Raw genomic sequence first — 25,244 nt, forward strand, 5'->3', positions numbered from 1 at the left:
GATAATATGCAAAATATTTGTGTGTGTGTGTGTGTGTGTGTGTGTGTGTGTGTGTGTGTGTGTGTGTGTGTGTGTGTGTGTGTGTGTGTGTGTGTGCGTGTGTGTGTGCGTGTGTGTGCGTGTGCGTGTGTGCGTGCGTGCGTGCGTGTGTGTGTGTGACAGTTTATTGCACCTGTGTTATGTTGAGCTATAAAATACTGCTAATATAATAAAATCAGCTCTTGGTAGGATTAGATTAGCATAAACTGAGCTTGCTTTAAATAAACTAAAGAGACAGATGCGTGATGAATCAGACCTTTGAGTTCTGTTTTAGGATTGCCTGAAAGATAAGAAAGAACAGCTGAGGCATATATTAATGCACTGAATGTGAGTCATTTTTTATATTATTGTAGTGATCTCCTGTAAGCAGAAACGAGGCTTGTGCAAATGCCTTTTGAAGAAGTTTATTATAAGCGTCAGCAATCACACAGTCTATAAATGACAGATATTGATTGATGAGTCAAAAGCAAATGTTAGTCACAAACAACATTAGCTAAGTTATTAATAATTACATAACTGAAATTGTGCTTACATTACTTTTTTAATTACTTTGCATGAAAAGTCAATCAATTATTTCATCCAATGCAGTTTAAAATCCCTATAAATGTATAGACAATGGAAATTAAACTTTTTGATTTGTTTAAATTTGAGTTAGTTTATTTTTTTTTTTACTTTAAGTGGTTGCAAACAATTTATATGAGCTGAATATAAACAAATGAAGAACATTACTCAATTTAATGTTTAAATTCAGCCCTTATAAATTGTTTGCAACCACTTAATGTAAAAATGTAGTACATCCAATGATTTTTTTTCTGTGTGCTTAAGAAAATCTAAACATATCTATCAAAGCATGACATGTTTAAAAGTGATGACATCATATTTCATACAGTATGTTCCATGTTGTCGTCAACTTCTTACATAGATATATACACTAGATATCGCATACGGACCCTGAGCATGCTTCAATAGCGTCGCCACATTTGTACAGTGCTTTCCCAGGACAAAATGGTCAAGACCAAGACTAAAGCCAATGTAAAGATGCTGGACTTTTGCACTGTGTACGGGTGTTGTAACCAGAAAACAAAGAAAACAAAGCACAAAGGCACAACATTAGGTAAGATTTAGTTTTTTATGTTTTTATTTTATGTTACGAATTTTTGTGCTAAGCAAGTATTGATGAAATACAGTCTCTTACTGCCCTGACCATTGGGCAAAGTAGCACCATACTCAATACCAGGTTAGTACTGTTGAATAAAATCAGCAAACAATGCAAATGAAAAATGACAACAAGATGCTGCGGTGCTAGAAACTTGTATTGTTGTCGGGTAAATGAACAAGTTGCTCATAACAGGGATTCGTTCACAAACGAATCACTCCCTTCGTTAGAATGAGAAGTTAAAGCGGCATAGGGAGGTGTGTTTCAGGACACGGATTAGATCAAATTTTACAGAAAGGGAGGAAAACATATTTCCACGCACACGAAAACTCGCTCTTTGTCAGCAATGCTCATGCAGTCACTTAAATTAAATCACTCAAAATGATCATTTTCGTAATTTAAAAAAAATAATTGCATACTGACCACTGGGAAAACTCCCAATCATGGATATATGTATATATGTGTATATATCTATGGCTCTGCATGGCCAGTCCTCCACTGCACTGTGATCCCACATTCCTTTCAAAGGAGCACTGCTGTGTACTAAAATGATGGCTCTATTGACGCATTCCTTCTAATTGACAATAACAGCGTAGGCGACATCTAATGTAAATATCTATGAATTTCTAATTGGTTCATTATTTCATTGGGGTATATGCACACAGACTTTACATTTTCAGACAGCTAGCCTGAATTAGCTAAAGCTCTTTAAATGTTGTCTTTAAATTATAAAAATGTAATTTATGGAATTTCTGCTATCACCTGCTGATGGCGTAAGAGTTTACATTCTTTTCCTCTAGTTTTATGACTGAACAACTAATGCTGACTTCAGACTGCATGACTTTAGCTCCGAGTTTGACTCGTCGACAGGTTTTGAGAAATGGCTAACAAATACCTGAAATCACAGGCAAATCGGTGCTTGTTACCAATCACACAGTGTGAACTATCAAAGACGCAATATGAGAGAATCGCCGATGAGTCGCAGACGCCCATGAAATATTTGGCGTGATAAATATCTGGACCTGTCGGCGATTCAAATCATGCCGTGTGAAATAAGTTTTGACTGAAATTAACATCGGCGATTACCTATAGCCAATGTTAGAGTAGCATCAACTAGTATGGGTATCTGCAGGCCAGAGGGAGGCTGGGGGAGAAGTTAAAAGTGCTTATTATCAGTTTATTTGGACCCAAGAATTGAAAGAATATTAGTGGAAATTTGGCAGGAGCACTGTGTCTGTCTGATGTGTCATCTGAGCAATATCACAACTGGGTTGAAAAGTTAAAAAAAAAAAATGTTGAGGAGAAATTGCTAATTCTCCTCAAAAGCCAGGTGAGCAAAATAAGTACATTTTCTGAAGCTAAAGCCTTCTTTTTCCATTATGTAGTTAATAACTAAAGAAATATTACGTGACGTCGCATTGTTTTCATGTCACTTCTGGCGTTTGTTTGGTTGTGAGACGTAGTTTGGACAGTTGTCTGTGATACTTCCTATTGTGAAGTCATGCAGCGTGAAACCCCCTGTTGCCTATCCATCCTACAGTGTAAACACAGCACCGACAGAACGCTACCCCAGATAGTCATGCAGTGTAAAAACATCCATAACATGACTACTTTGAAAATCATGCAGTCTGAACTCGGCATAAATAAAAGCTTAAGTTTATTTAACTGATTGTATTTTAATTACATTACTATGTCAATGCTGTAAAAGAAACTTTATAAACTTTAAAATAGTCACATTAACCATTCACCGGAGCTTTACCATTGGCTGAAAAACACTAGCAGTGCATATAGTAGGCATGGGTCGGTATAAGATTCTGACGGTATGAAAACCTTGGATAAAAATATCACGGTATTACTGTTGAAAAATATATTATTTTGAAATGTCTGGGTAAAAAAGCAAAAACTTTTTTTTCCGCTTTAAACACAATGTATTTTATCTTAAGAAACTTTTAAGATATTTTGGGATAGTAAACATGTCAGGCTTAATGAATCTTTGATTTCTGCTGTCTTTACAGTAGTTTTAAAAACAGATTTCATTACAATTTAAGACCGCATCTTTGGATATCTTTTCTGCTGGAGATACTGTTGTCCTTAAAAACTTCAAACAAAACATTAAAAAAAATTTAATTTTACATATACGGTAGGAACAGTATAGCAGAAAACTTTGGCTACAGAACCTTGACTTTTACAAACCGCGGTATACCTTGAAAACAGTTATCATCCCATGCCTAGCATATAGCCCATTCATCAACTAAATAAATGTAACCAACTTTAGTCAAAAATATAATTATTCAGCAAAATATATATGTATAACAAAAAAATAATACAATTAATCTGAATATTTAAGGCTAGTTCATGAGTAAATGTAGCTAGATTACCTAAAAATTAAAAGTAATTCCTTACTTTACTTTTGGAAAACTCATATAAATACAGTAACTATTACTTTGTAACTAATTACACCCAACACTGGGCACAAGCAACTAGTAAATAGGCAATAACACTTCCAAATAAAACAGTAAATATGCTTTATGTCTTCAGAAAATGCATGTTTCTTTTAGGTGACGATTTTAAACAAGACACGATTTTAATACGAGGCCTTGGCATGCACAGGCCCCTTTAAAGTGACTTATCTAAATGGGACTTTTGTTAGACTAATACATCAGCTTTGATAGAATTTGTAACTTTGTTAAAAAATAAAATGTTAGGAATTGCAGTGCCGCGCTGTCTGCTCAGATGTCTTTTCCACATTCGGGACACAGAATATCATCTCTCTCTGTCAGGAATCCACGGCCCACCAGAGACACTGAGCACTTCTTGCAGTTGAAGCAGTCGTTGTGCCACTGCCTCTCTTCAAAGGAGATGTATTTGCTTCCTCCCAGACCTGGAAAACATATGAAGGCAGCAAATTTTAAAGACGATGACTCGCGCTCTATGTAGCCTTAACTGCAGCTCGTGCTGTTATTGAACAGAGATGCACGTCACTTCATAACCATAGCGGCCGCATGTTGACTGAACTAAATTTATTTTTGATGTCTTGGTCACACTGTTTGGAGGGCCGGAACAAAGTGCCTCGGGGCCTGGATTCGGCCCGTGGGCCGCCAATTGAGTAGCCCTGATGTAGAGAAATATGTCAGAATGGGTTTCATAGCGCAGTGCTTTCCTTGTCCAGTGTGAAAGCTGCTTCAAACCACACAGTGCTAAAAGGAGAATAACTGCATTTTCAGCTTTTATTTCCCTCTTTTAGGCAAAACCTTGCAATTTATATAAAATAGCAATTTCTACTGATCATTCTCGGTGGCTCAATCAGGTGCAAATCACTTAAAACCTTGATCTCACAGCTGCACAGACCCTGGTGTAAAACAACATTATTAGCGGAATATGTCAGTCACTGTCTTTGAGACATTTTAGCTTACACTTTCTTTTTTTTTAAGTGAAAGAAAGTGGACACCAGTGGTGGAAAGGGTACTGAAAAATCATACTTAAGTAAAAGTACCATTACTTGCCTAATATTATAGTACCAGTAAAAGTATTTGGTGTAAATATTACTCAAAGTATGAGTAAAAAGCCCTTTCAAAGTACTCAAGAGTAGTGAGTATTACGCTGTAAAAAGCTGATGCATTTACATGTAATTTTAGGATGTGTGTGAACGTAACATTCTGTAGTGTATTTAGTTATTTCTGAGCAAGCACACAACATCATATGACATTAAAATTAGATTAGATTTAGGTTGTGATGTCAGTTGACCAAAATTCTATGTCTAGCTAGCTTCTAAGGACAATGTTATTTTAATGTCCAAAAATGACATTGATATTTGGTTGATTTTAGGTTGTGAGAGAGAGAAGGTGACCAAAATCCAACGTCAAGCCGAAATTTTAACCCAATGCCATATTGACATCAAATACTGACATTTATTCGTCAGGTCTGGAAACCAAAATCTAGTATCTGATAGATGTCATAGTGGTAACGCCCACACAACGTCAAGCTGTAACATCATTAGACTTTGATATTTGGTTGGTTTTAGGTTAGACGTTGGACATTGACATCGGCCTGATGTTGAGTTTGACATGAACCCAATTTTCTTTTTCAAATATAAATCTCCATGATGGTGTAAAGTTGACGTACAACGTCAATCTAAAGTCATGTTGACTTGGGGGGGTGGGGGTGTAGGTTGTGGTTGAAATTCCGGGAGTTTTCTCCAGGAGACAAACCAAAACGGGAGATGGGTGTGAAATACGGGAGACTCCCGGGAAAAAAACAGGAGTGTTGGCAGGTATGCTTACATCTGGCCCACATACCGCATGGAATGATGGCACTTGGGCAGTCTTTTCCTGTTTGCCAGAGCTGGGCCACAATTAAGCCATAGCAATATCACATATCAGCCAGAATTGAACCAAATGAACCTGAACTGACCCTATTCTGGGCGACAGTTCGCTTTTATTCTGGCCCACACCAGTCACTTACATCTGGACCACAAACTGAATGGAATGATTGCTCTAGGGCGGTCCGCTCCTGTTTGTCAGATCTGGGCCACAAATAAGCCAAAGCAATACCACATATTAGCCAGAATTCCACAAAATGAATCAAAACTGACCCTATTCTGGACCATAATTAGCTTTTGTTTCTGTCCCAGATCTGGCCTACACTTTACACTTGCTGGGTGTGGCAAAGTACAAAAATTCCAGCATGCATTGCAGTATGAATACATTATATAGCTTATTGATGCTCCAGTTTTCATTATTTGATTTTGATTCTGCCATTTACGTTGACGTTGTTGATTTTGTCACTTTTATTCTCTTGTTTGTGAGTTAATTTTGTTAATTGGCACATACGCTGATTATTGATGTCTCTGTGAGCAGAAGTTGAACCATAGAATTTGTTTTAGCTTATAAACCTTCATAATTCTGTGGCATGTGCAGGCATGATATTACGGTACTTCTAATAATGGATTAAACATTGGTTAACATCAGTGTATTATATTATTTCATTACAGGTTGTGCCTCATTTAATTTTATAGTTTTTTTTTTTATATATAATTTTAAAATTTATATTAAGAAGTTCAGGGTTATGAGCCCAACTAAAGCTAACACTTTTCTCCATGATGGTGACTTTAGTCTATGGGGTCCACATATGTTTTAAGATAACATCTTCTCTGGGACACTATAGGCTAACGGCTCCATTAGCCAGAGTTTACAGTGCTGAATATTTGCCAAACTGGCCCACATATGTTTTAAAATAACTGGGCCACATTTGCCAGATTTTCTCTGGGCCACAGCCTCAGTAGACAGAGTTTACTGTGCCAAATATTTGCCAAAGTGGCACACATATGTCTTAAGATAACTGGGCCACATTTGCACTTACACGTGTGAGCCACTTTAGGTTTAGACCCAGATTACCCTTAAATGACTATGCCACATTTTTGCCAACTGTGGCCCACATTTGTCCTCCATGATTTGGCCAGAATTTACCATTTTCCACATGGGCCACATTAGGCTCACATTCAGATTGCATTTTGCCATAAGTGCCAAATCTTTGACTTAAATGGCCCATATATAAATTTCAATCTTTGGCCCCCCTTTCCCATTGTACAGGTGGGCCACTTCAGGCTCGCATTCATTTTGTCTGGGCCGAAGGAATATCACTAGTGCCGCATAACTGCCTAAAGTGGCCCTCATTTGTACAGTATGCTCTCTGGGACATCATCCATCTTTGCTGTTGTTGTTGTTGTTGATAGATAACCAGGTCTACCTTTTTAGCAGTACTTCATTTACAACATACTCAAAAGCATAGTTCCCCAAAAATAAAATAATTTACTCAAAATTCACTTGTTTCAATCATAATTTCAGTATGTTCAACACAAAAATAGATATTTTGAGGTGTGCAGGAACCACTGACCAATTCATAGTGGTTTTTCCTACTTTGGATGCCTGCTGATTTTCAACATTCTTTAAAAAATAAAAATAAAAAATAAAAATAAAAAATGATATATATATATATATATATATATATATATATATATATATATATATATATATATATATATATATATATATATTTTTTTTTTTTTTTTTTTTTTGTGTGTGTTCAAAAAAAAAAATTATAAAGGTTTAAAACCACTTAAGGGTTAGTATAGGTCAACTATCCCTTTACTATACAGAAGAGAACTTCTGTTTCAAAAAAATTCATTGTGTTTATTTTTCATAGGCTTGCATTTGGTGCTTATAAGCACTTTCAACAATAAGGACGCACAAAAATGAGGAGATGTAAAAGTTTTGGTTGTTCATACCGCTGATCGGGGTGGTGCAGGCAGCACACTTCTTGGCATACAGATTGCAGAAGCAGTTGAGGCAATAGGGAAAGTCATCACGAGAGGTGAAGCGCTGGCCAGACAGCTGCTGCTTACAGCCAGTACACAGGAAGCAGTCTTTATGCCAGGGCTGGTCGTGATAGGTCACGCCCCCGGTGGTGATTGGCTGAGAGTGAACAAATTTAAATTTTATTTGTCACAATACACATTATATGCAGTAAAATGCTTATACAACCACATGTGACCTTGAAAAAAGTTATATTATTATCATAAATATATTATCATTAAGTTTATAAATTATGGAATATAAATACTCCATATTTCTAGAATATATAATTATAAGTTAAAGCTATATAACAAAATAAATATAAAAAAAACCTTAGCCATACAAACAAACGTAGAGAAAATAGAAGTGTTTTTAATAAAGTGCCTAGTGCATAGAGAGAAAGCACATCCGACAGGTGGTTTGTCAAGCCCACTCACCTACATGAAGCACACTCAGAACTACACAATATTTGATTGAGGTTTGATGTCATTTATTACTTTTTACATATTTAACGTGTCAAGTTGTGTTCCAGCTATTACCTTCTTGCATTGCACACACTGCAGAGCAAACTGCTTCTCGTAGCACGGCACACAGTAGTTACTGTTGTCCTTAGGAATGAAGCTCTTGGTTCCAATGGGCTGCTGACAGCGCTGGCAGGTAAAGCAGGTCTCATGCCAGCTGTTCCCCTTATGCTCCATCTTCCTGGAGCCTGAGAGAAACAGAGGAAAATGCAGACAGACAAATAAATTACTTGTCTGGATAATAGCCAGGATGTACAGTACATAGCCTGTGCATCTAAGGGTTCACACAAAAAAGTATCATCTTTTGCAATTTAATCATAATGTATTCAAGTTCTTATGAGGAGTACAAAATGGTGTAGCTATAAAAAATGTGCATGGGTGTGTTCGCTTTTTAGATTTGTATTTAATTTATGAAGGTGCTAAAAATGTAATTGTTATATATATATATATATATATATATATATATATATATATATATATATATATATATATATATATATATATATGTATATATATATATATATTTTTTTTATTAGTATATTTCATTGTTCGGTTGTTAAGGCAACTTGTAAATAATAATAACAATAATAATCCGTTCTGACATGTCTGCAAACATCCAAACCAGAAAGTCTTTACTGTAGTTGATGTGCTGTTTGAATGTGCATTGATCAATTTCATATGTAAATGAAATCTTATTAAACCTTCTTCATATGTGTCCATAGACCACAAAAAAAATGTCATAAATGTATTTTTTTACACCCAGGGGTCTAAGGGTGTTTTGGGGCCATGGAAAAGTTTTGACATGCACTGACATTTGTGTTATCTTTAGTATCTTAAAAACATATTATTGGCTAAATTGGGATAACACTGTAAACAGAACAAGCTAGGCTACAATAATATCTAAGCAGCATGTTTGTATGTGTTTTTGGGAGAGAAACGTTTATGCGTGGTTAGCGAAACACAAAAATTTTGAAGTCACTGAAACAAGGCCATGAAACACATAGAGAACATTTGTTCACAAGACTTTTGAGAACTGGATCTTGTAGCCTAGTTTTCTGAGGCCGTACTCACACTATGTACAGTTGCCTCGAACCAGGCCAAAGCACGCTTGTCCCCCCTCCCGTCTCCCCCGACGGCCTGCACTCACACTACAATCGGGCCTGGGCACGCTTACGTCATCGATGATGCGCTGTTCAGTGAGCGTTCTCGCTCAGCACAGAGGAGATTTCTCTAGTTATATCGTTTCAGTCGGTTTTATATGCAGTGACATGCAGTCAAATATTTCGCCAAACAGTCCTTAGGGATGTGGGGACACGCAGTCATATATTTCGCCGAACAGATCCACCACTTTTGTCGCTCATAAACAGTCATAACGTCCTTGTGCTGCAGGAATGAGGAGGTTTGCTGAAGGTGCGCAGCTGTTGTGTAGTGAGGGGTTTGCGTATTTAATAAACTACGGCAAATTGCAATCATTGAACAGTAAGATTGATTAATAAATCCAAATGAAACAGTCCCTTAAAAGTCACGTCTCGCTTTCAGTTTCAGGTTTTGGCGCGTTTTGCACTCACACTACAAGCGCCAAAGCCAAGCGAACCGCGCTCAGGCCCACGTCTTCCAACCGGGCCAGGACCGGCCAAGGGAACCGTGCTTGAGCGCGATTCAGCGCACTCACACTTCTCAAACGAGCCGGGAAACGGGCCTGGGCAAGGTACGGATGGCATAGTGTGAGTAGGCCCTGAGTCACTTTTTGAGTGAAAATGGTCTATGCGAGAAGGCGTGAACTATCATTACTGATGCAGTGATTCACTCTTTAAAAGACAAAGACCTGCATAATGAGCTGCATGAAGAGCCATCAGACAGGTACAGTATGTGACTAAGAGGGAAAAGTTTCAAGAAAGAAAATGAGAAAGAAATAAGGTTTTGTTTATTTGCAGTTTGTTTAAAATATATTTAACTATCACACAAAATAACTTGCGATTTATACACAGAATTTAATAACGTAAGGTTTTGTGTTTCAGGGTGACGTGGAGATTGCATCTCTTTAGAGGACTTAAATTTAACTATTTTGTCATGAATTATTTTTAGAACTTTTTAAAATGTCAAAATTTTGGTGAAAATCTTCCTAGTTTCGTAGAAAATATGCATATTAGTGTTTCAAAAACAAACCATGAGATGTGATTGTTTTTTGTTGTTGTTTTTTTTTAATAATAATAATTTGTTATTTTATTTTTGGTAAATTTTAATTTAAGTTTATAGTGATCTTTTAAATCAAAGTTTGGTGCCCAAATTTGGTCCTGGAGAATAAGTTTTCTTCAGAATGTAGCTTAATCTTACGTTTCAAGCAACTAGTAAGAGCTTGATTAGCCAGCCCAGTTGTGTCTGATTGAAGATTAAACTAAACTATACAGAACACCAGTGCTGCATCTCAATTCACATAAGCTGCGTCTCAAATGGCACAATATACACTATGCACTCATCCACTATGTACATATGCACTTACACACTCAACAGCATATTATATGTATGTAGTGTTATCTCAAATGGAGCACTAATGCTTTTTACTGAGCGGAAATTTAAACAGTTTAGACGGTTGCCAAATCAGTGAAATAAATGACCAAACTATCAAATAATACCTGCCATGAGTGTAACCGCAGTCACCATCGGGAGGCGCTATAATCACTCTCCTAAGAAAATTTTGCTTTTAGAATCCAAAATAATTAAAGTTATCCAACATGTGCGCCCGAAAGCTCGGCCACATCCGCTACATTAGCAAACCTGCGGTCATTGAGCAACAAAGCTAATGCGAATCCGCCTCTATTGTGAAGTGAATTTCACGCATGAATGAAACAAGTAAACTTAAAATGCTCACACGTCTAATAGGGTATATGCCAAACTAGTGCTGTTCCCATGCTCATACACTTCCGGTGACCTGTTATTGTGAACTTTTTTCCATTTTATACGGTTCCTTATACAGCATCGATGTTGTAATGTCATTAAAATACATTCAGTCAAATAAACTTTAGAATTTATTTGGTTGCTCAAGCGTAAAACGAGACAAAAAGCTGTTTACTCGCACGCGCCCGTCAGAATCGGCAGGCTAACGCAGAAGCTCCATTGAATATACTGGGGTAAAATAAATGCTCGTATTATAAAGATATGGCGGGGGAAATGTAATTTAATGCAGTGCTTCTTGTACAATCTGAGATCCACTTTAAATCGGACATCACTCAGCTAGTGGAGATCGCTGATTTTTAAAGAAAACAGACCTTAAATGCACCGGATTTTGCATTAGCATTCAATTCGCCGAAAGCACTTAACCCAGGTTACTGGCAAATTAAAAGTCCTATTAGCATGCTTCGGCATATACCCCATAGTCCTGGATGTCAGTCCTCATGAAATTCAGCTATGTGATTGTAATCAGTGGTAAACTGGAACTGGTGTGTTTGAAGTGCATGATGGAGTATGTAGTCCGGTTCAGTAGCGGAAGTGTAGAGTTCCCTCTAGTGTGTCTGGTGGGCGCTCAACTTGGTGACTGTGACAAGGTCGAAATAAGATCATGTGTGAGAATCAGGCCAAGCAAATGTGTTCACTCACCTGGCATGATTGTCTTCTTGCATTCGAAACATTTAGAGGAATACTCATTGGAGTAGCACTCGGTACACAGTAGCTGCTCGTCCTTGGTAGAAAATGGCTTGTCCACAAGAGAACGGTGACATTTGAAGCAGTGGAAGCAGTCGTCGTGCCAGTGCCGGTCTTTATAAGACAGATCCTGAGTAGAGAAACGCATACAGGTAAAGACTTTGAACCTACATTCTGTCACACCTGCATTAAACCGAATGTGCTTTGCCTCAGTGGCCTTTTTCAGCTTTTGAACATCTAATTAGGGAAAGCGAGAGGGTAAAGGGTTCCTCAATGTCAGCTTCACAGCGGGTCACTCGCCAATGAGAGCCGCAGGTGCTGGAGCCCAGTGTGATCTGCCAATCGGAGTGTGTTAGTGAGAGTCGGTACTGGGCCTCAGGAGGAGTGTATGACACCGGTGGTTTAATTATCCACCAATGTTTGAGAGGGAGAGAGTGTGTGTGTGTGCTCGTTAAATTGCTGGCCCAGGGTGATATGAGGTCATGCTGATGGGCTGCTATGGGGGAGCGACAGGGAACTGGGCCAAGGACGTGGCACACAGATGTGGCAACACCTCAGGCCTGTCCTCCAGACCAGAGATTCAGCCTTCTCATCAGGACTAATGACCATGTAATGTGACACTAATGACAGAACCTCACAGGAGCCTGTAGAGGGAAGAGCAGGACACCACACACTCTTAGGGTGCTTTTGCATGACAACTATAAATTAAAAATGGAAAGGATTTCTTTTACGTTTTTGGAAAGTTTTGGGTATAGATGACAATGTTTTCAAAATGATTACATGGTTCAAGTGATTTAAAATGCTGTGTTATACATGTCTAGGTGCTTATTTTATAATGCGCATATGGTCCTGTAGCCCTCTGTTGTTGTAGCTGTCAAGTAATCATGCATGCCAATGAGAAATTTATATTTATGCAGATGATGAAAACTTTTTCCACTCTACAGAATCTTTTGTGCAATGGAAAGTTTTCATAAATATTATGCTCGTTTACCAACAAATAACTTTTATACAATTAATAACACATTCATTTACAGTACGTTCAATTTGTTAACATTAGATAATATAAAACATTCTTATAACATGTTTATAAATCTAATTTAATATTCATTTTAAAATGAAAAACAATTTTTGAATTTAAATAACTAGTATTATTAAATGAAAGTAATCATGAACTAGCAATGAACGGCTTTTTATGAACAAAAACATTTAGAGTATATAATAAATGCTATACCATATGTACTGCTCATTAATATCAGTTAGTAAAGATAGTAAAGCATTTCTGGGTTAGTTTATCTATAAATAAAAACTCAGTCATCATTTAATTTCCAAATCCATAAATGTCCAGTACACTTTGACTACCACTAATTCCTTTAATATCAACTCAAAATTATCTTTATTGTAAATTGCATGCATTTTACATTATTCATTTAATGATTAATTGACATATATTGTTTTGAGTGGTTTAACCAAAGTCTTCATGAGAGAGTCACTTGGTATGATAATATATAGAGCCTCCTAAATTATTAGACCCCCCCCTCCCTTTTTTTCCCCCTCCAATTACTGTTTAACGGACAGCAGATTTTTTAAACACATTTCTAAACATAATAGTTTTAATAACTCATCTCTAATAACTGATTTATTTTATCCTTGCCATGATGACAGTAAATAATATTTGACTAGATATTTTTCAAGACACTTCATTACAGCTTAAAGTGACATTTAAAGGCTTAACTAGGTTAATTAGGTTAACTAGGCAGGTTAGGGTAATTAGCAAAGTTACTGTATAGTGATGGTTTGTTCTGTAGACTATCGAGAGAAAAAAAATAGCTTAAAGGGGCTAATAATATTTATGACATTGATGAATACTGTAAAAATTTCCTTGCACTGTAAAGCATAATTTGGGAAATATTAAAAAAAGAAAAAAAATTAAAAGGTGGGCTAATAATTCTAACTTCACCTGAATAAATTGCTGTATAGAAGTGTCGTGAAAAATATGTTTTATAATATTATGTACTGTCATCATGCCAGAGATAACATAAATCAGTTATTAAAATGTTTTCTCTGTTAAACAGAAATTGGGGGAAAAATAAACAGGGGGGCTAATAATTAGGACTTCAACTATATATATATATATATATATATATATATATATATATATATATATATATATATATATATTAGGGATGCACAATATATCGGCGCCCATATCGTTATCGGCCGATAAACGCTATTTTTAAGATTATCGTTATCGATCCGATGTCTAAATTAGGCCGATATATTTAAGCCGATAAATTACGTAATTGTACAGACCTGCGTACCGCGCTCGCAAGGCCGGAACTTGTTCAGACTTGTCCAGTGCACTATGGAGCTCTCCTTTATTCCTTTAAAGTCTGTCCTTTCTTCACGTGGCATTGCTGTGCGTTAATAACTCAGTAAGTAACCACTTTCCTTATCATTGTAGATGTGCTTGATTGAGAGTCATTGTGTATTTTGCTTAAAATCGCCTCAGGAAAAATATTACATGTGTAAACCTTTCCTGCTATGTCTCTTTGTTGTGTTAAGAGATATCAGGGGAGATTCACTTATTACTCCAGGGCCGAATAATATTAGTTTCAGGGTGAACTCTTTTCGTTGCACCTGGTGAATGAAAGAGGACACATGTACCTTGGTCCAAAATATTTATTACTTTCCGTGTGGTACAACAAGTAAGTCACCAAAGAGGAAACATCACAGAAAATGGTGTCATTGCTTAAAAACCGCTCCTCTTTTCTCTCTCCCTCTCCCTCTGTCTCACACACACCCCAAACCGCAGCCCAGTCCAGTTGAAGGACCCGCACATTTTACAACATCTATAAACATAACGGTTGTTTGTAGTCTGATTATTTGTTATTATCAACGCGTTGCTTGTCATGTGTTGTTGATGTAAGATGTATTCAGTTTGATCGGAATATTCATATTGATTATAACGAGGGCGAGCTGTCACCGCACACACACTGTAGCACGGGGGAGAGGCGAGAGGTGAATCCAGTCAAAGGGGCTCTTAACTAGCTGCTCATTCTGTCTTTATATTCTGCTCTGTGTTTGTCATAAAGTCAGCTCAATGCAGGTTTTGTATCAAAATCTGACTCTGATGGCAACTCTGCCTCTACAGTTGAGTAAAACTCTCAGCGGTTTATCATAAACTTTTCATCGAAACTTTTCATTTTCCCACGATTGACGGCAAGAACGAGCGCAGAAGCAGAGTTTCTGATTGACAAGCAGCAGCTACATGTGATACGTCAAAACGCCAAATAGGAGGAATCTGTGCCGCATTTTCTAAACGTACTAAAACGTACTATCTGTATTTAGCTGTTGGCTTGTACGGTGGCTCTAAACTGTCAAAACACCTCTGATAAAGGCTTTTTCAGACATGACATATTTGTACATGAGTACATCCCTGTAACATGTTTTATTCATGACCATTTGAGCTGGTTTCAGTCCTTAGCTCTTTCATTTTTATCTTATTTAAATATATTTATCTTGCTTGTTAATTAAATACCATTTTGTTGTTTGAACTATTATTTTTATGCAACAATCAACTTGCATGTTAATTTGCTATAAAGAAAAGGAAATTATTTTTTGCATGCTGATTTATGTGAAATCGTGAATATAGGTCTATAATTTAAAATATTTATGATTATCGGCCTATACATATCGGCTATCGGCCTCCAAATCTGAAGAATTATCGGTTATCGGTATCGGCCAAAAAATCCATATCGGTGCATCCCTAATATATATATATATATATGTATATATATATATAAATATATATATATATATATATATATATGTTTTATATAAATATATATATATATATATATATATATATGTATATATATATATATATATATATATATATATATATATATATATATATATATATATATATATATATATATATATTTTTTTTTTATATATATATATATATATATATATATATATTTTTTTTTTTTTTTTTTTTTTTCCCCACATATAAACACTTGTGGAAATTTGGTTGCACTGTCTTTTAATGAATAGACAAAAAATTTAATAAAGAGGGATTCCAGATGACCATGGAACAAAATATACCATACACAAATGTCAATGTTTTGAAATTGAGAAATCACCAGAAAGATGAATTAATAAGCTTTACATTAATGTTATTTATCTAGATAAGACAATATTTCTTTCTATTTGAAAATCTAGAAGCTAAGGGTTAAAAAACGCAAAATACTGAGAAAATAGCCTTTAAAGTTATCTTTATGAAGTGCTTAGCAAAGAATTTCTAATCAAAAATAATTTCTGATATATTTACGGTAATAAATTTACTAAATATCTTTATGGAACATGATCTTTACAAGAAAAATCAACAATCACTGTCTATTGCCAAAAATAGACCCACACAACATAAGTTTGAAACGATGCAGAGGATTGTAAATGATGACAGTTTTTTTATTTTTTTTTTTGTGGTCATAACTCAGGGTTCAAAAGTGATGCTTATTTTAATAGTTTCAAAGCATTTGTCAAACTTGCTTAATGTTAATGTCTAAAAATGCTGATTATATAAATTATCATAAATTATGTAACCATTACAAACACTGGGCGTCATGGTGGCGCAGTGGGTAGCATGATCACCTCACAGCAAAAAGGTCGCTGGTTTGAGCCCCGGCTGGGTCAGTTGGCATTTCTGTGGAGTTTGCGTGTTTTCCCCGTGGTAGCACGGGTTTCCTCCGAGTGCTCCGGTTTCCCTCACAGTCCAAAAACATTTGGCATAAATGAATTGGGTAAGCTAAATTGGCTGTAGTGTATATGTGTGAATGAGAGTAATTAAGTAATGTAAGTAAAAATATATCATTTATTTTACTTTATTTCTGGTGAGTTACTAATTAAGCAGTTTTAACATTTTAACATTACATTTTTTATACATTTGATCTTGTTTGACATGTTAGAAAATGGAAAGTAACTAAAATAAATGTCTTTCATGAAACAAATTAACTAAATTTCATGAAACAAATACACCAGTTCATGGACGATAATGAGAGCTGCTCTTTGAAGAGAGAAGTAGATTGTATTTCAGAAATCTAATTAGACTAAATTACACAAATTAACTATTTAAATTTTTCCCAGTGATGGGTTGCAGCTAGAGGAGCATCCGCTGTGTAAAACATGTGCTGGATAAGTTGGCGGTTCATTCTGCTGTGGCGAGCCCAGATTAATAAAGGCACTAAGGTGAAAAGAAAATGAATGAATTATAAACACTGTAAAAAATTGCCCTGATTTTGATAGTAAATCAACAAAATTTATGTTACATCTAATTTTGATAAATCCTAATGATTATCGCATTATTTAACTTGTATATTTTATGTGCTTCTCTGCTTGTAGGAAAAGTTGTTTGTGATGAGCTTTGGTTCATCATATGACTTTCTTATCACCATATGCTTATGGGTGTGTTTTGGTCTGTGTAACAAAGGTAAAATGTTTAGAGGTTAGTACTTTCCCAAAAAAAAAAAATAAATAAAAAAAACATTGGTGCGTGACACTATAAATTAATAAAAAAGCTTACTGTAGAACTCAAAAAAATTAATTTACGGTTTCTATCATATTTTTACAGTATAATTCTGTCAACCACATCTGCCAGTTTTTACCCTATATTTTATTGACTTTTTTACAGCAAAGAATGTTTTACTTTGACTTTGAAATGGCAGAAGAGCTGTGTGCTCATCCCTAAGGTAAATAGGATCTAATAATTCCACAAAAGCTCATCTGGTGACTTTGTTCAGTTTTAGATTCACCCCATGGGCAGTGATTTCCTGCTGGGTTGAGTCCAGAGTGCATGGACTGGCATTCACACTGCTCTCCTTTAGATCTTTCAGCTTTCAGAGGGCTCCAAATCATTGTGTGCACTGTTACTAAATAAACACGGTCAAACAGTCAGCGTCAAGACCGTCTTGCTGTGAATATTGAGCTCTGAGTATAACACGTATAGTCTAATGTGTAAGTTATGTAATGTGTAGTTATGTACACGCCTTTTAAAACAAAAGTGCTCTTAATTGTTTTGAATGTGCATTTGTTGTGTACTTCAAATCTGCACCTGCAAATAATATTGCTCCAATATGTTATTTCTTCAGTTATGTTGGATCTAGAAGATCTTGTGAAGAACACTGGCTGGAAACCAACCAATCAGTATTCATGATTAAATTTGCATTTTGGGCTGAACTTGCTCTTAAAGAGATAGTTCCCCTAAAACTGAACATTTTGTCATTAATTATTTACTCTTGAGTATGAGTGTGTGTGTGTGTGTGTGTGTGTGTGTGTGTGTGTGTGTGTGTGTGTGTGTGTGTGTGTGTGTGTGTATGTTTCCCAGAGATGGGTTGCAGCTGGAAGGGCATCCGCTGCATAAAAACTTGCTGGATAAGTTGGCGGTTCATTCCGCTGTGGCGACCCCGGATTAATAAAGGGACTAAGCCGACAAGAAAATGAATGAATAAAAGTTATGTAGGTTTGATATCCAGTGGTTGAACTAGGTATTGCATTACTGGATCAAAAAATTGCAAGTGCAGGTTGCCAGATTGAGGACAAATAGGAGCGATTCTGACAATTGAGCCTAAACGCTGATTTAAATTGTGCTCCTTATAAAACGTACATATAATAATGTTTAAGAGGTTTATTATGTATTAATTAGATTATAAACCTTACCATTCTGTGAGTGAGTGCACTATTCTGTGCTTCTGAATGCCTGTATTTAAATTCATGTCTTGTTTCGTCTGGTGCAAACAGCCCAATTGCTTGTCGCTGCAAATTTCGCCATATAGCATGTTGTTAGGACACGTGGCTACAATGTAACCTGCTCACCTAATGTTTACGTTCGTAATATTTATGTTATTTTCTAATTAATAACCACATGTGGAGCTCTGAATCTGTATCTCTGAGTAAATAAATTAAATATGTGGTTTTCCAACAAGACAACTCGAGGTGAAGAAAAATAGTTAGCTTAAGTGGCAGTGGGCGGGTTAAAAGAACAAAACAAAGACAGCGTTCAGGACATTTTTAAAGCAGAATTCTGACTTAAACACTGTTTCACAAACAAACAGGAACGTTCACTTGGCATCTTCCTTAAATATCTGCAAACATATCATGATATGTTTATGTTTTAGAAGAGTCAAAAACGTACATACAGCAACTTTAAGTAACTTAATTTCATGTATATTAACATACTAAAGCATATGTAAAGTATTATAATTTTAACTATAATGTGATGTTCAATATTAGATATTAAGTTACTGTATTTTAGATGTACTAAATTGCAACTTTTTTTTAGGTTTATACAAGTACATTATTAGTTTGAGTAATTTATAAAATATCAGCTAGTTACTAAAATAAACAGGATCCAAATAAAAATAATAATATATCGTTTTTTTAACAGTCTAATATTAAAACGTATGTACAGCTTCCTTCAAAACTTCTTCTCTTTGTTTATCAGAACAAATGAAGGGTGAGTAAATGATGAACTATTTGATCTTGTTTGACATGTTAGAAAATGGAAAGTAACTAAAATAAATGTCTTTCATGAAACAAATTAATTAAATTTCATGAAACAAATACACCAGTTCATGGACGATAATGAGAGCTGCTCTTTGAAGAGAGAAGTAGATTGTATTTCAGAAATCTAATTAGACTAAATTAAACAAATTAACTATTTAAATTTTTCCCAGTGATGGGTTGCAGCTAGAGGGGCATCCGCTGTGTAAAACATGTGCTGGATAAGTTGGCAGTTCATTCTGCTGTGGCGACCCCAGGTTAATAAAGGCACTAAGGTGAAAAGAAAATGAATGAATTATAAACACTGTAAAAAATTGCCCTGATTTTGATAGTAAATCAACAAAATTTATGTTACATCTAATTTTGATAAATCCTAATGATTATCGCATTATTTAACTTGTATATTTTATGTGCTTCTCTGCTTGTAGGAAAAGTTGTTTGTGATGAGCTTTGGTTCATCATATGACTTTCTTATCACCATATGCTTATGGGTGTGTTTTGGTCTGTGTAACAAAGGTAAAATGTGTAGAGGTTAGTACTTTCCCAAAAAAAAAAAAAAAAAAAAAAAACATTGGTGCGTGACACTATAAACAGTGAGTAAATGATGAACTATTCCTTTAAGTGAGTAAATATTTGGCATAAAGTTTCTGCAGACTTGATGATGTATTTCCAACTGAAATGAAATAATGAGTAGGGGTTGGGTTTTATTCCTGTGCTCCTCCTCTTGTCTTTCACTCATAGCGAACTGACAGTTGAAAGGGCGTGGCTAATCATCAGAGAAGGATTTCCATTCCAGAGCAGAAGCAAATGGTTAGATTGTGATTAAAGATTACCTAAACAAACAGTTTTTTAGTTAGTGGACTAACTTGAACAGATTGATTGTTAACTTTAAGACCAACAATGCGCACTAGCAAAATAAACATGGCAAAGTCTAATTTCATGCAGACCTTAAGCTATTTGGGGGCTGTGAACTAGGTGGCTCAGTGGCGACCTCTGATGAATAAAGGGACTACGCTAAAGGAAAATTAATGAATGAATAATCTGTTTGCTAATCAAAATGCATTTAAATGTATCATGTATCATGCAATTAAGTGTCTGAAAACACAGGGTGTCCGCAAGGTCTTAGGAAGTATTAAAAGTTAATAAATCAATATAGAGAAATTTATGGGCTGATGGGTGTATTTAGAGTTGTATTTTGGGGTTTTAATATCAATATCAGCATAAATAAGTAAGTTTTCGAAGTTTATTGATGTCCTTTTACTCCATAAAAAGTGCTGTAGGAGCTTATTTATATGACACAATGCATAAATGTGCATTAAACACTTGTACTTGATAGTTTACATGTGTTTGTTGCCTCAATACAAACATACACGGCAAATATCACAATATACACATTAAACTGACAAAAGTTTCAGTTAAACAGACCTTAAGCATCAACAAATTTCACTTGGCATGTTTTGAATTAAGTAATTATTTTGAAATAGTAATTCTTAGGGGTGTAACGATTTATTGTGGTACGATTTATTGCGAATGCAAAAATGTCACAATATGCATTGTGGCATTATGACAATTTTATTACGATTTGACGTCCCTTTTCTCTTATTAGTTGAGCTGTTTGCACGTGAGTTACGTTCCACCTGCTGTTGCACATGAGCTCAGATTGTTTGATCTAGCAGCAGCAGTAACGTTAGCAGACAAAGATGAGTGGAGTTGAAATAGAGGACGGCCCATCCTCTCAAAATCGGATGTCTGGCAACATTTCGGTTTTACAGTCACTGCTTTAGACTCGTCCGCTTTTTGACAAGCATACTGGGTCATAGCCGTAGTTTTAAAGTCTTCACAGTGATTTACATACTTTGCTCAGCGACATAGATACCTCCTAATGGTGTTGAAAGAGTCACATACTGTATTTATAAGGTACAATTCACCCAAAAATATCATTCTGTCTTCATATAATCATGTGTTTGCGGCCGCAAAATCACACATGACGTGAGCTGACAATACAGAGGGCGGACTACTTAATGATAGATGCGCGCGCGTCTACTTCAGTGAACAGAACCTGCAAAGGTTGTGAGTAACAGGTAATAAAGTTGTAAATAACATTCAATTTGTGGCACAAAGTGATCATTTAGGAGCCGCGTGGCAAGTATGAACAGCACTTAGCAGTGAAAATGAAACCGAAAGCGTGCACATCATTTGAATAATCATATCGCATTTTAGAGTTATGATTACGACAAGCATTAACCCTATTGAGTACAGAGGTACAAAAAAGGCACGTCAACATGATATACTTGATAGCGCCTACATCAGCAATGCCGAAGAAATAGTAAACCTGTTTAAACTACTGACAAGGGCCACGACTGTCCTGTCTGATTAAAAGACGGCCAGTCTGTCACTCATCATGCCCAACATGAAGACAGTCTTCCATAAAAACCTCTCAGACAGATACACATAAGTTCAGGATTATCTTATAGAACTGCTGACTACTTGGAAATGTAGATTTTATTTTTTTTTGCACGCACACAAAAAACGCAAGTGACCAAGCAAAGCCTAAAGCTCTTACTGTTAAATTCAATTGAATAGAAAGCTATTATTTGAATAGAAAGCTATTATTATTTTTGCACCTTTACTTAAATTGGTCCTTAATTTTGTCTCTGTCATTTCAATAATATTTTATAAAAAGTTTTATAAATGTTTTATTTTCCAGAGACAGGCCTATTTAATTTATTTTCTTAAAGAAGGTTTAGTTTAAATGAAAAAAGCTGAAACAAAATAAATACGTAAAAAATAGTTTACTTGGTAATTTAAAAAACATTGTTTAATAAAATTTGCATTTCAATTACATTTTCCATTTTTATTCCAAATATCGTGATACATATCGAATCGTGAACATTGTATCGTGATACACATTGTATCGTGAGCTGAGTGTATCGTTACACCTCTAGTAATTCTACTTGTTTAGCTGGAAGCATTTGTGTTACAACTAGTCTAAACTATAGGTTGAGTAAACTGAGGGTAAATTTTAGAATTTTAGATGTGGATTTTATAGGTAAAATTCCACAAAACAAACTTGATGATGATGTCAGAAATCCACAAAGTTGTTTAATCTCAAATGTACTGTATATAGATAATATTGCTAGCTTTCTTCAGCATGTTTGGAAAATAATTTAGCCTGTCGCTAACAGGTTTTAATGTGGCATAGCGCATTGCTAACTTCTTTTGTCCTTCAGTATGTGACAAAAGCCCTGAAATAGCATGTATTGTTTGTGGTTACTGAAACATTTCACACAAAGACAGGCACACCAAAAATTCATCTAATCATCTTTGAGTTTTATTTGTGCATCCTTTTACATTAGCATGAGTCGCTATACTGTTAGCCCTTCAAAAGTATTAAAAAGCCTTAAATACCATTTTGCAAATTATTAAAGTTTATATCAATTTTGATTACACAATGTATGGTTGTATGCTAAAGTTTGCCTGAATTAAGTCTGCGAACATCAGGATGCTGTGTAGTCAATTAAATCCTGCTTTGACATCATGCTGCTTTGTTTACTGCAGTAACCAAGGCACACCATTACATCTGAAGTTATAGGCACCAGCCTGCTGAATTAGCTTGATTTATTAGATTTTTATTCAGTATATGAATAATGTTTTAGTTTTGGATTGTTTCTCACATTATTATTTAGTAGTATACTGTAAGTTAAAATATTGGCATATATTTTATTATTAAGCAATATTATTCTAAGCTATTATGTTTAGAAAGGTGTTGAAAATAATCAATTTGACTTAAACTGTATACAGTTAGGTCCATAAATATTTGGACATTGACACAATTCTAACATCTTTGGCTCTATACACCAAAACAATGGATTTGAAATGAAACAAACAAGAAGTGCTTTAAGAGAAAAAACAAAGTAAAAAAAAAAAAAACATTAGGCATGGCCAGAACAACTGTTTGGAACATTCTTAAAGGTAAGAACACACCAGTGAGCTCAGCAGCAACAAAAGACCCAGAAGACCACAGAAACAACTGTGGTGGATGACCAAAAAAATCTTTCCCAATCACCCATCACAACACACAACAGCTGGCCAGATCAAGAACACTCTCCAGGAGGTAGGTGAATGTTTGTCAGAGACAACAATCAAGAGAAGACTACACCAGAGTGAATACAGAGGGCTCACCACAAGATGTAAACCATTGGTGAGCCTTAAAAGCAGGAAGGCCAGATTAGAGTTCTAAAAAAGCCTTCACAATGCTGGAACAACATCCTATAAACTGATGAGATCAAGATTAACTTGTACCAGAGTGATGGGAGAAAAAAGTGTGGAGAAAGACAGGAACTGCTCACAATCATAAGAAGTGAGGCTTAGGGGTAGTAGTGACATGGCGTGGGCATGTATAGCTGTCAATGATACTGTTTCTCTTGTATTTATTGAGCAACAAAAGCAGCATGATGAATTCTGAAGTGTTTCAGGCGAGGTTTTTAGCTTGAAGCATTTGTGTTACAACTAGTCTAAACTATAGGTTCAGTAAACTGAGGGTAAATTTTAGAATTTTAGATGTGGATTTTATAGGTAAAATTCCACAAAACAAACTTGATGATGATGTCAGAAATCCACAAAGTTGTTTAATCTCAAATGTACTGTATATAGATAATATTGCTAGCTTTCTTCAGCATGTTTCGAAAATAATTTAGCCTGTCGCTAACAGGTTTTAATGTGGCATAGCGCATTGCTAACTTCTTTTGTCCTTCAGTATGTGACAAAAGCCCTGAAATAGTATGTATTGTTTGTGGTTACTGAAACATTTCACACAAAGACAGGCACACCAAAAATTCATCTAATCATCTTTGAGTTTTATTTGTGCATCCTTTTACATTAGCATGAGTCGCTATACTGTTAGCCCTTCAAAAGTATTAAAAAGCCTTAAATACTATTTTGCAAATTATTAAAGTTTATATCAATTTTGATTACGCAATGTATGGTATATGCAAAAGTTTGCCTGAATTAAGTCTGCGAACATCAGGATGATGTGTAGTCAATAAAATCCTGCTTTGACATGCTGCTTTGTTTGCTGCAGTAACCAAGGCACACCATTACATCTGCAGTTATAGGCACCAGCCTGCTGAATTAGCTTGATTTATTAGATTTTTATTCAGTATATGAATAATGTTTTAGTTTTGGATTGTTTCTCACATTATTATTTAGTAGTATACTGTAAGTTAAAATATTGGCATATATTTTATTATTAAGCAATATTATTCTAAGCTATTATGTTTAGAAAGGTGTTGAAAATAATCAATTTGACTTAAACTGTATACAGTTAGGTCCATAAATATTTGGACATTGACACAATTCTAACATCTTTGGCTCTATACACCAAAACAATGGATTTGAAATGAAACAAACAAGAAGTGCTTTAAGAGAAAAAACAAAGTAAAAAAAAAAAAAAACATTAGGCATGGCCAGAACAACTGTTTGGAACATTCTTAAAGGTAAGAACACACCAGTGAGCTCAGCAGCAACAAAAGACCCAGAAGACCACAGAAACAACTGTGGTGGATGACCAAAAAAATCTTTCCCAATCACCCATCACAACACACAACAGCTGGCCAGATCAAGAACACTCTCCAGGAGGTAGGTGAATGTTTGTCAGAGACAACAATCAAGAGAAGACTACACCAGAGTGAATACAGAGGGCTCACCACAAGATGTAAACCATTGGTGAGCCTTAAAAGCAGGAAGGCCAGATTAGAGTTCTAAAAAAGCCTTCTCAATGCTGGAACAACATCCTATAAACTGATGAGATCAAGATTAACTTGTACCAGAGTGCTGGGAGAAAAAAAGTGTGGAGAAAGACAGGAACTGCTCACAATCATAAGAAGTGAGGCTTGGGGGTAGTAGTGACATGGCGTGGGCATGTATAGCTGTCAATGATACTGTTTCTCTTGTATTTATTGAGCAACAAAAGCAGCATGATGA

At 35.5% G+C, this 25,244-nt stretch overlaps 1 protein-coding gene across 2 annotated transcripts in view; it reads right to left on the minus strand.

Moving 5' to 3' along the window:
- Positions 1 to 427: 427 nt before the first annotated feature.
- Positions 428 to 25,244, minus strand: part of fhl2b (four and a half LIM domains 2b) — a 31,067-nt gene continuing 6,250 nt past the window's right edge. Inside the window, exons 3-7 of one of the 2 annotated variants that reach the window (XR_015492738.1) lie at positions 11,661 to 11,835; positions 8,085 to 8,254; positions 7,479 to 7,665; positions 835 to 4,076; positions 428 to 740 (exon numbers count right to left, since the gene is read on the minus strand). Coding sequence is in view for 1 of the 2 variants with exons in the window: in NM_001006028.2 (NP_001006028.2) it covers positions 3,925 to 4,076; positions 7,479 to 7,665; positions 8,085 to 8,254; positions 11,661 to 11,835 (684 nt within the window). In the remaining variant the exon portion in view is untranslated. 2 annotated transcript variants of the gene reach the window in all.

The sequence above is a fragment of the Danio rerio genome, chromosome 6, assembly GCF_052040795.2.
Source record: "Danio rerio strain M-AB ecotype USA chromosome 6, GRCz13ab, whole genome shotgun sequence".
Lineage (NCBI taxonomy): Eukaryota > Metazoa > Chordata > Actinopteri > Cypriniformes > Danionidae > Danio > Danio rerio.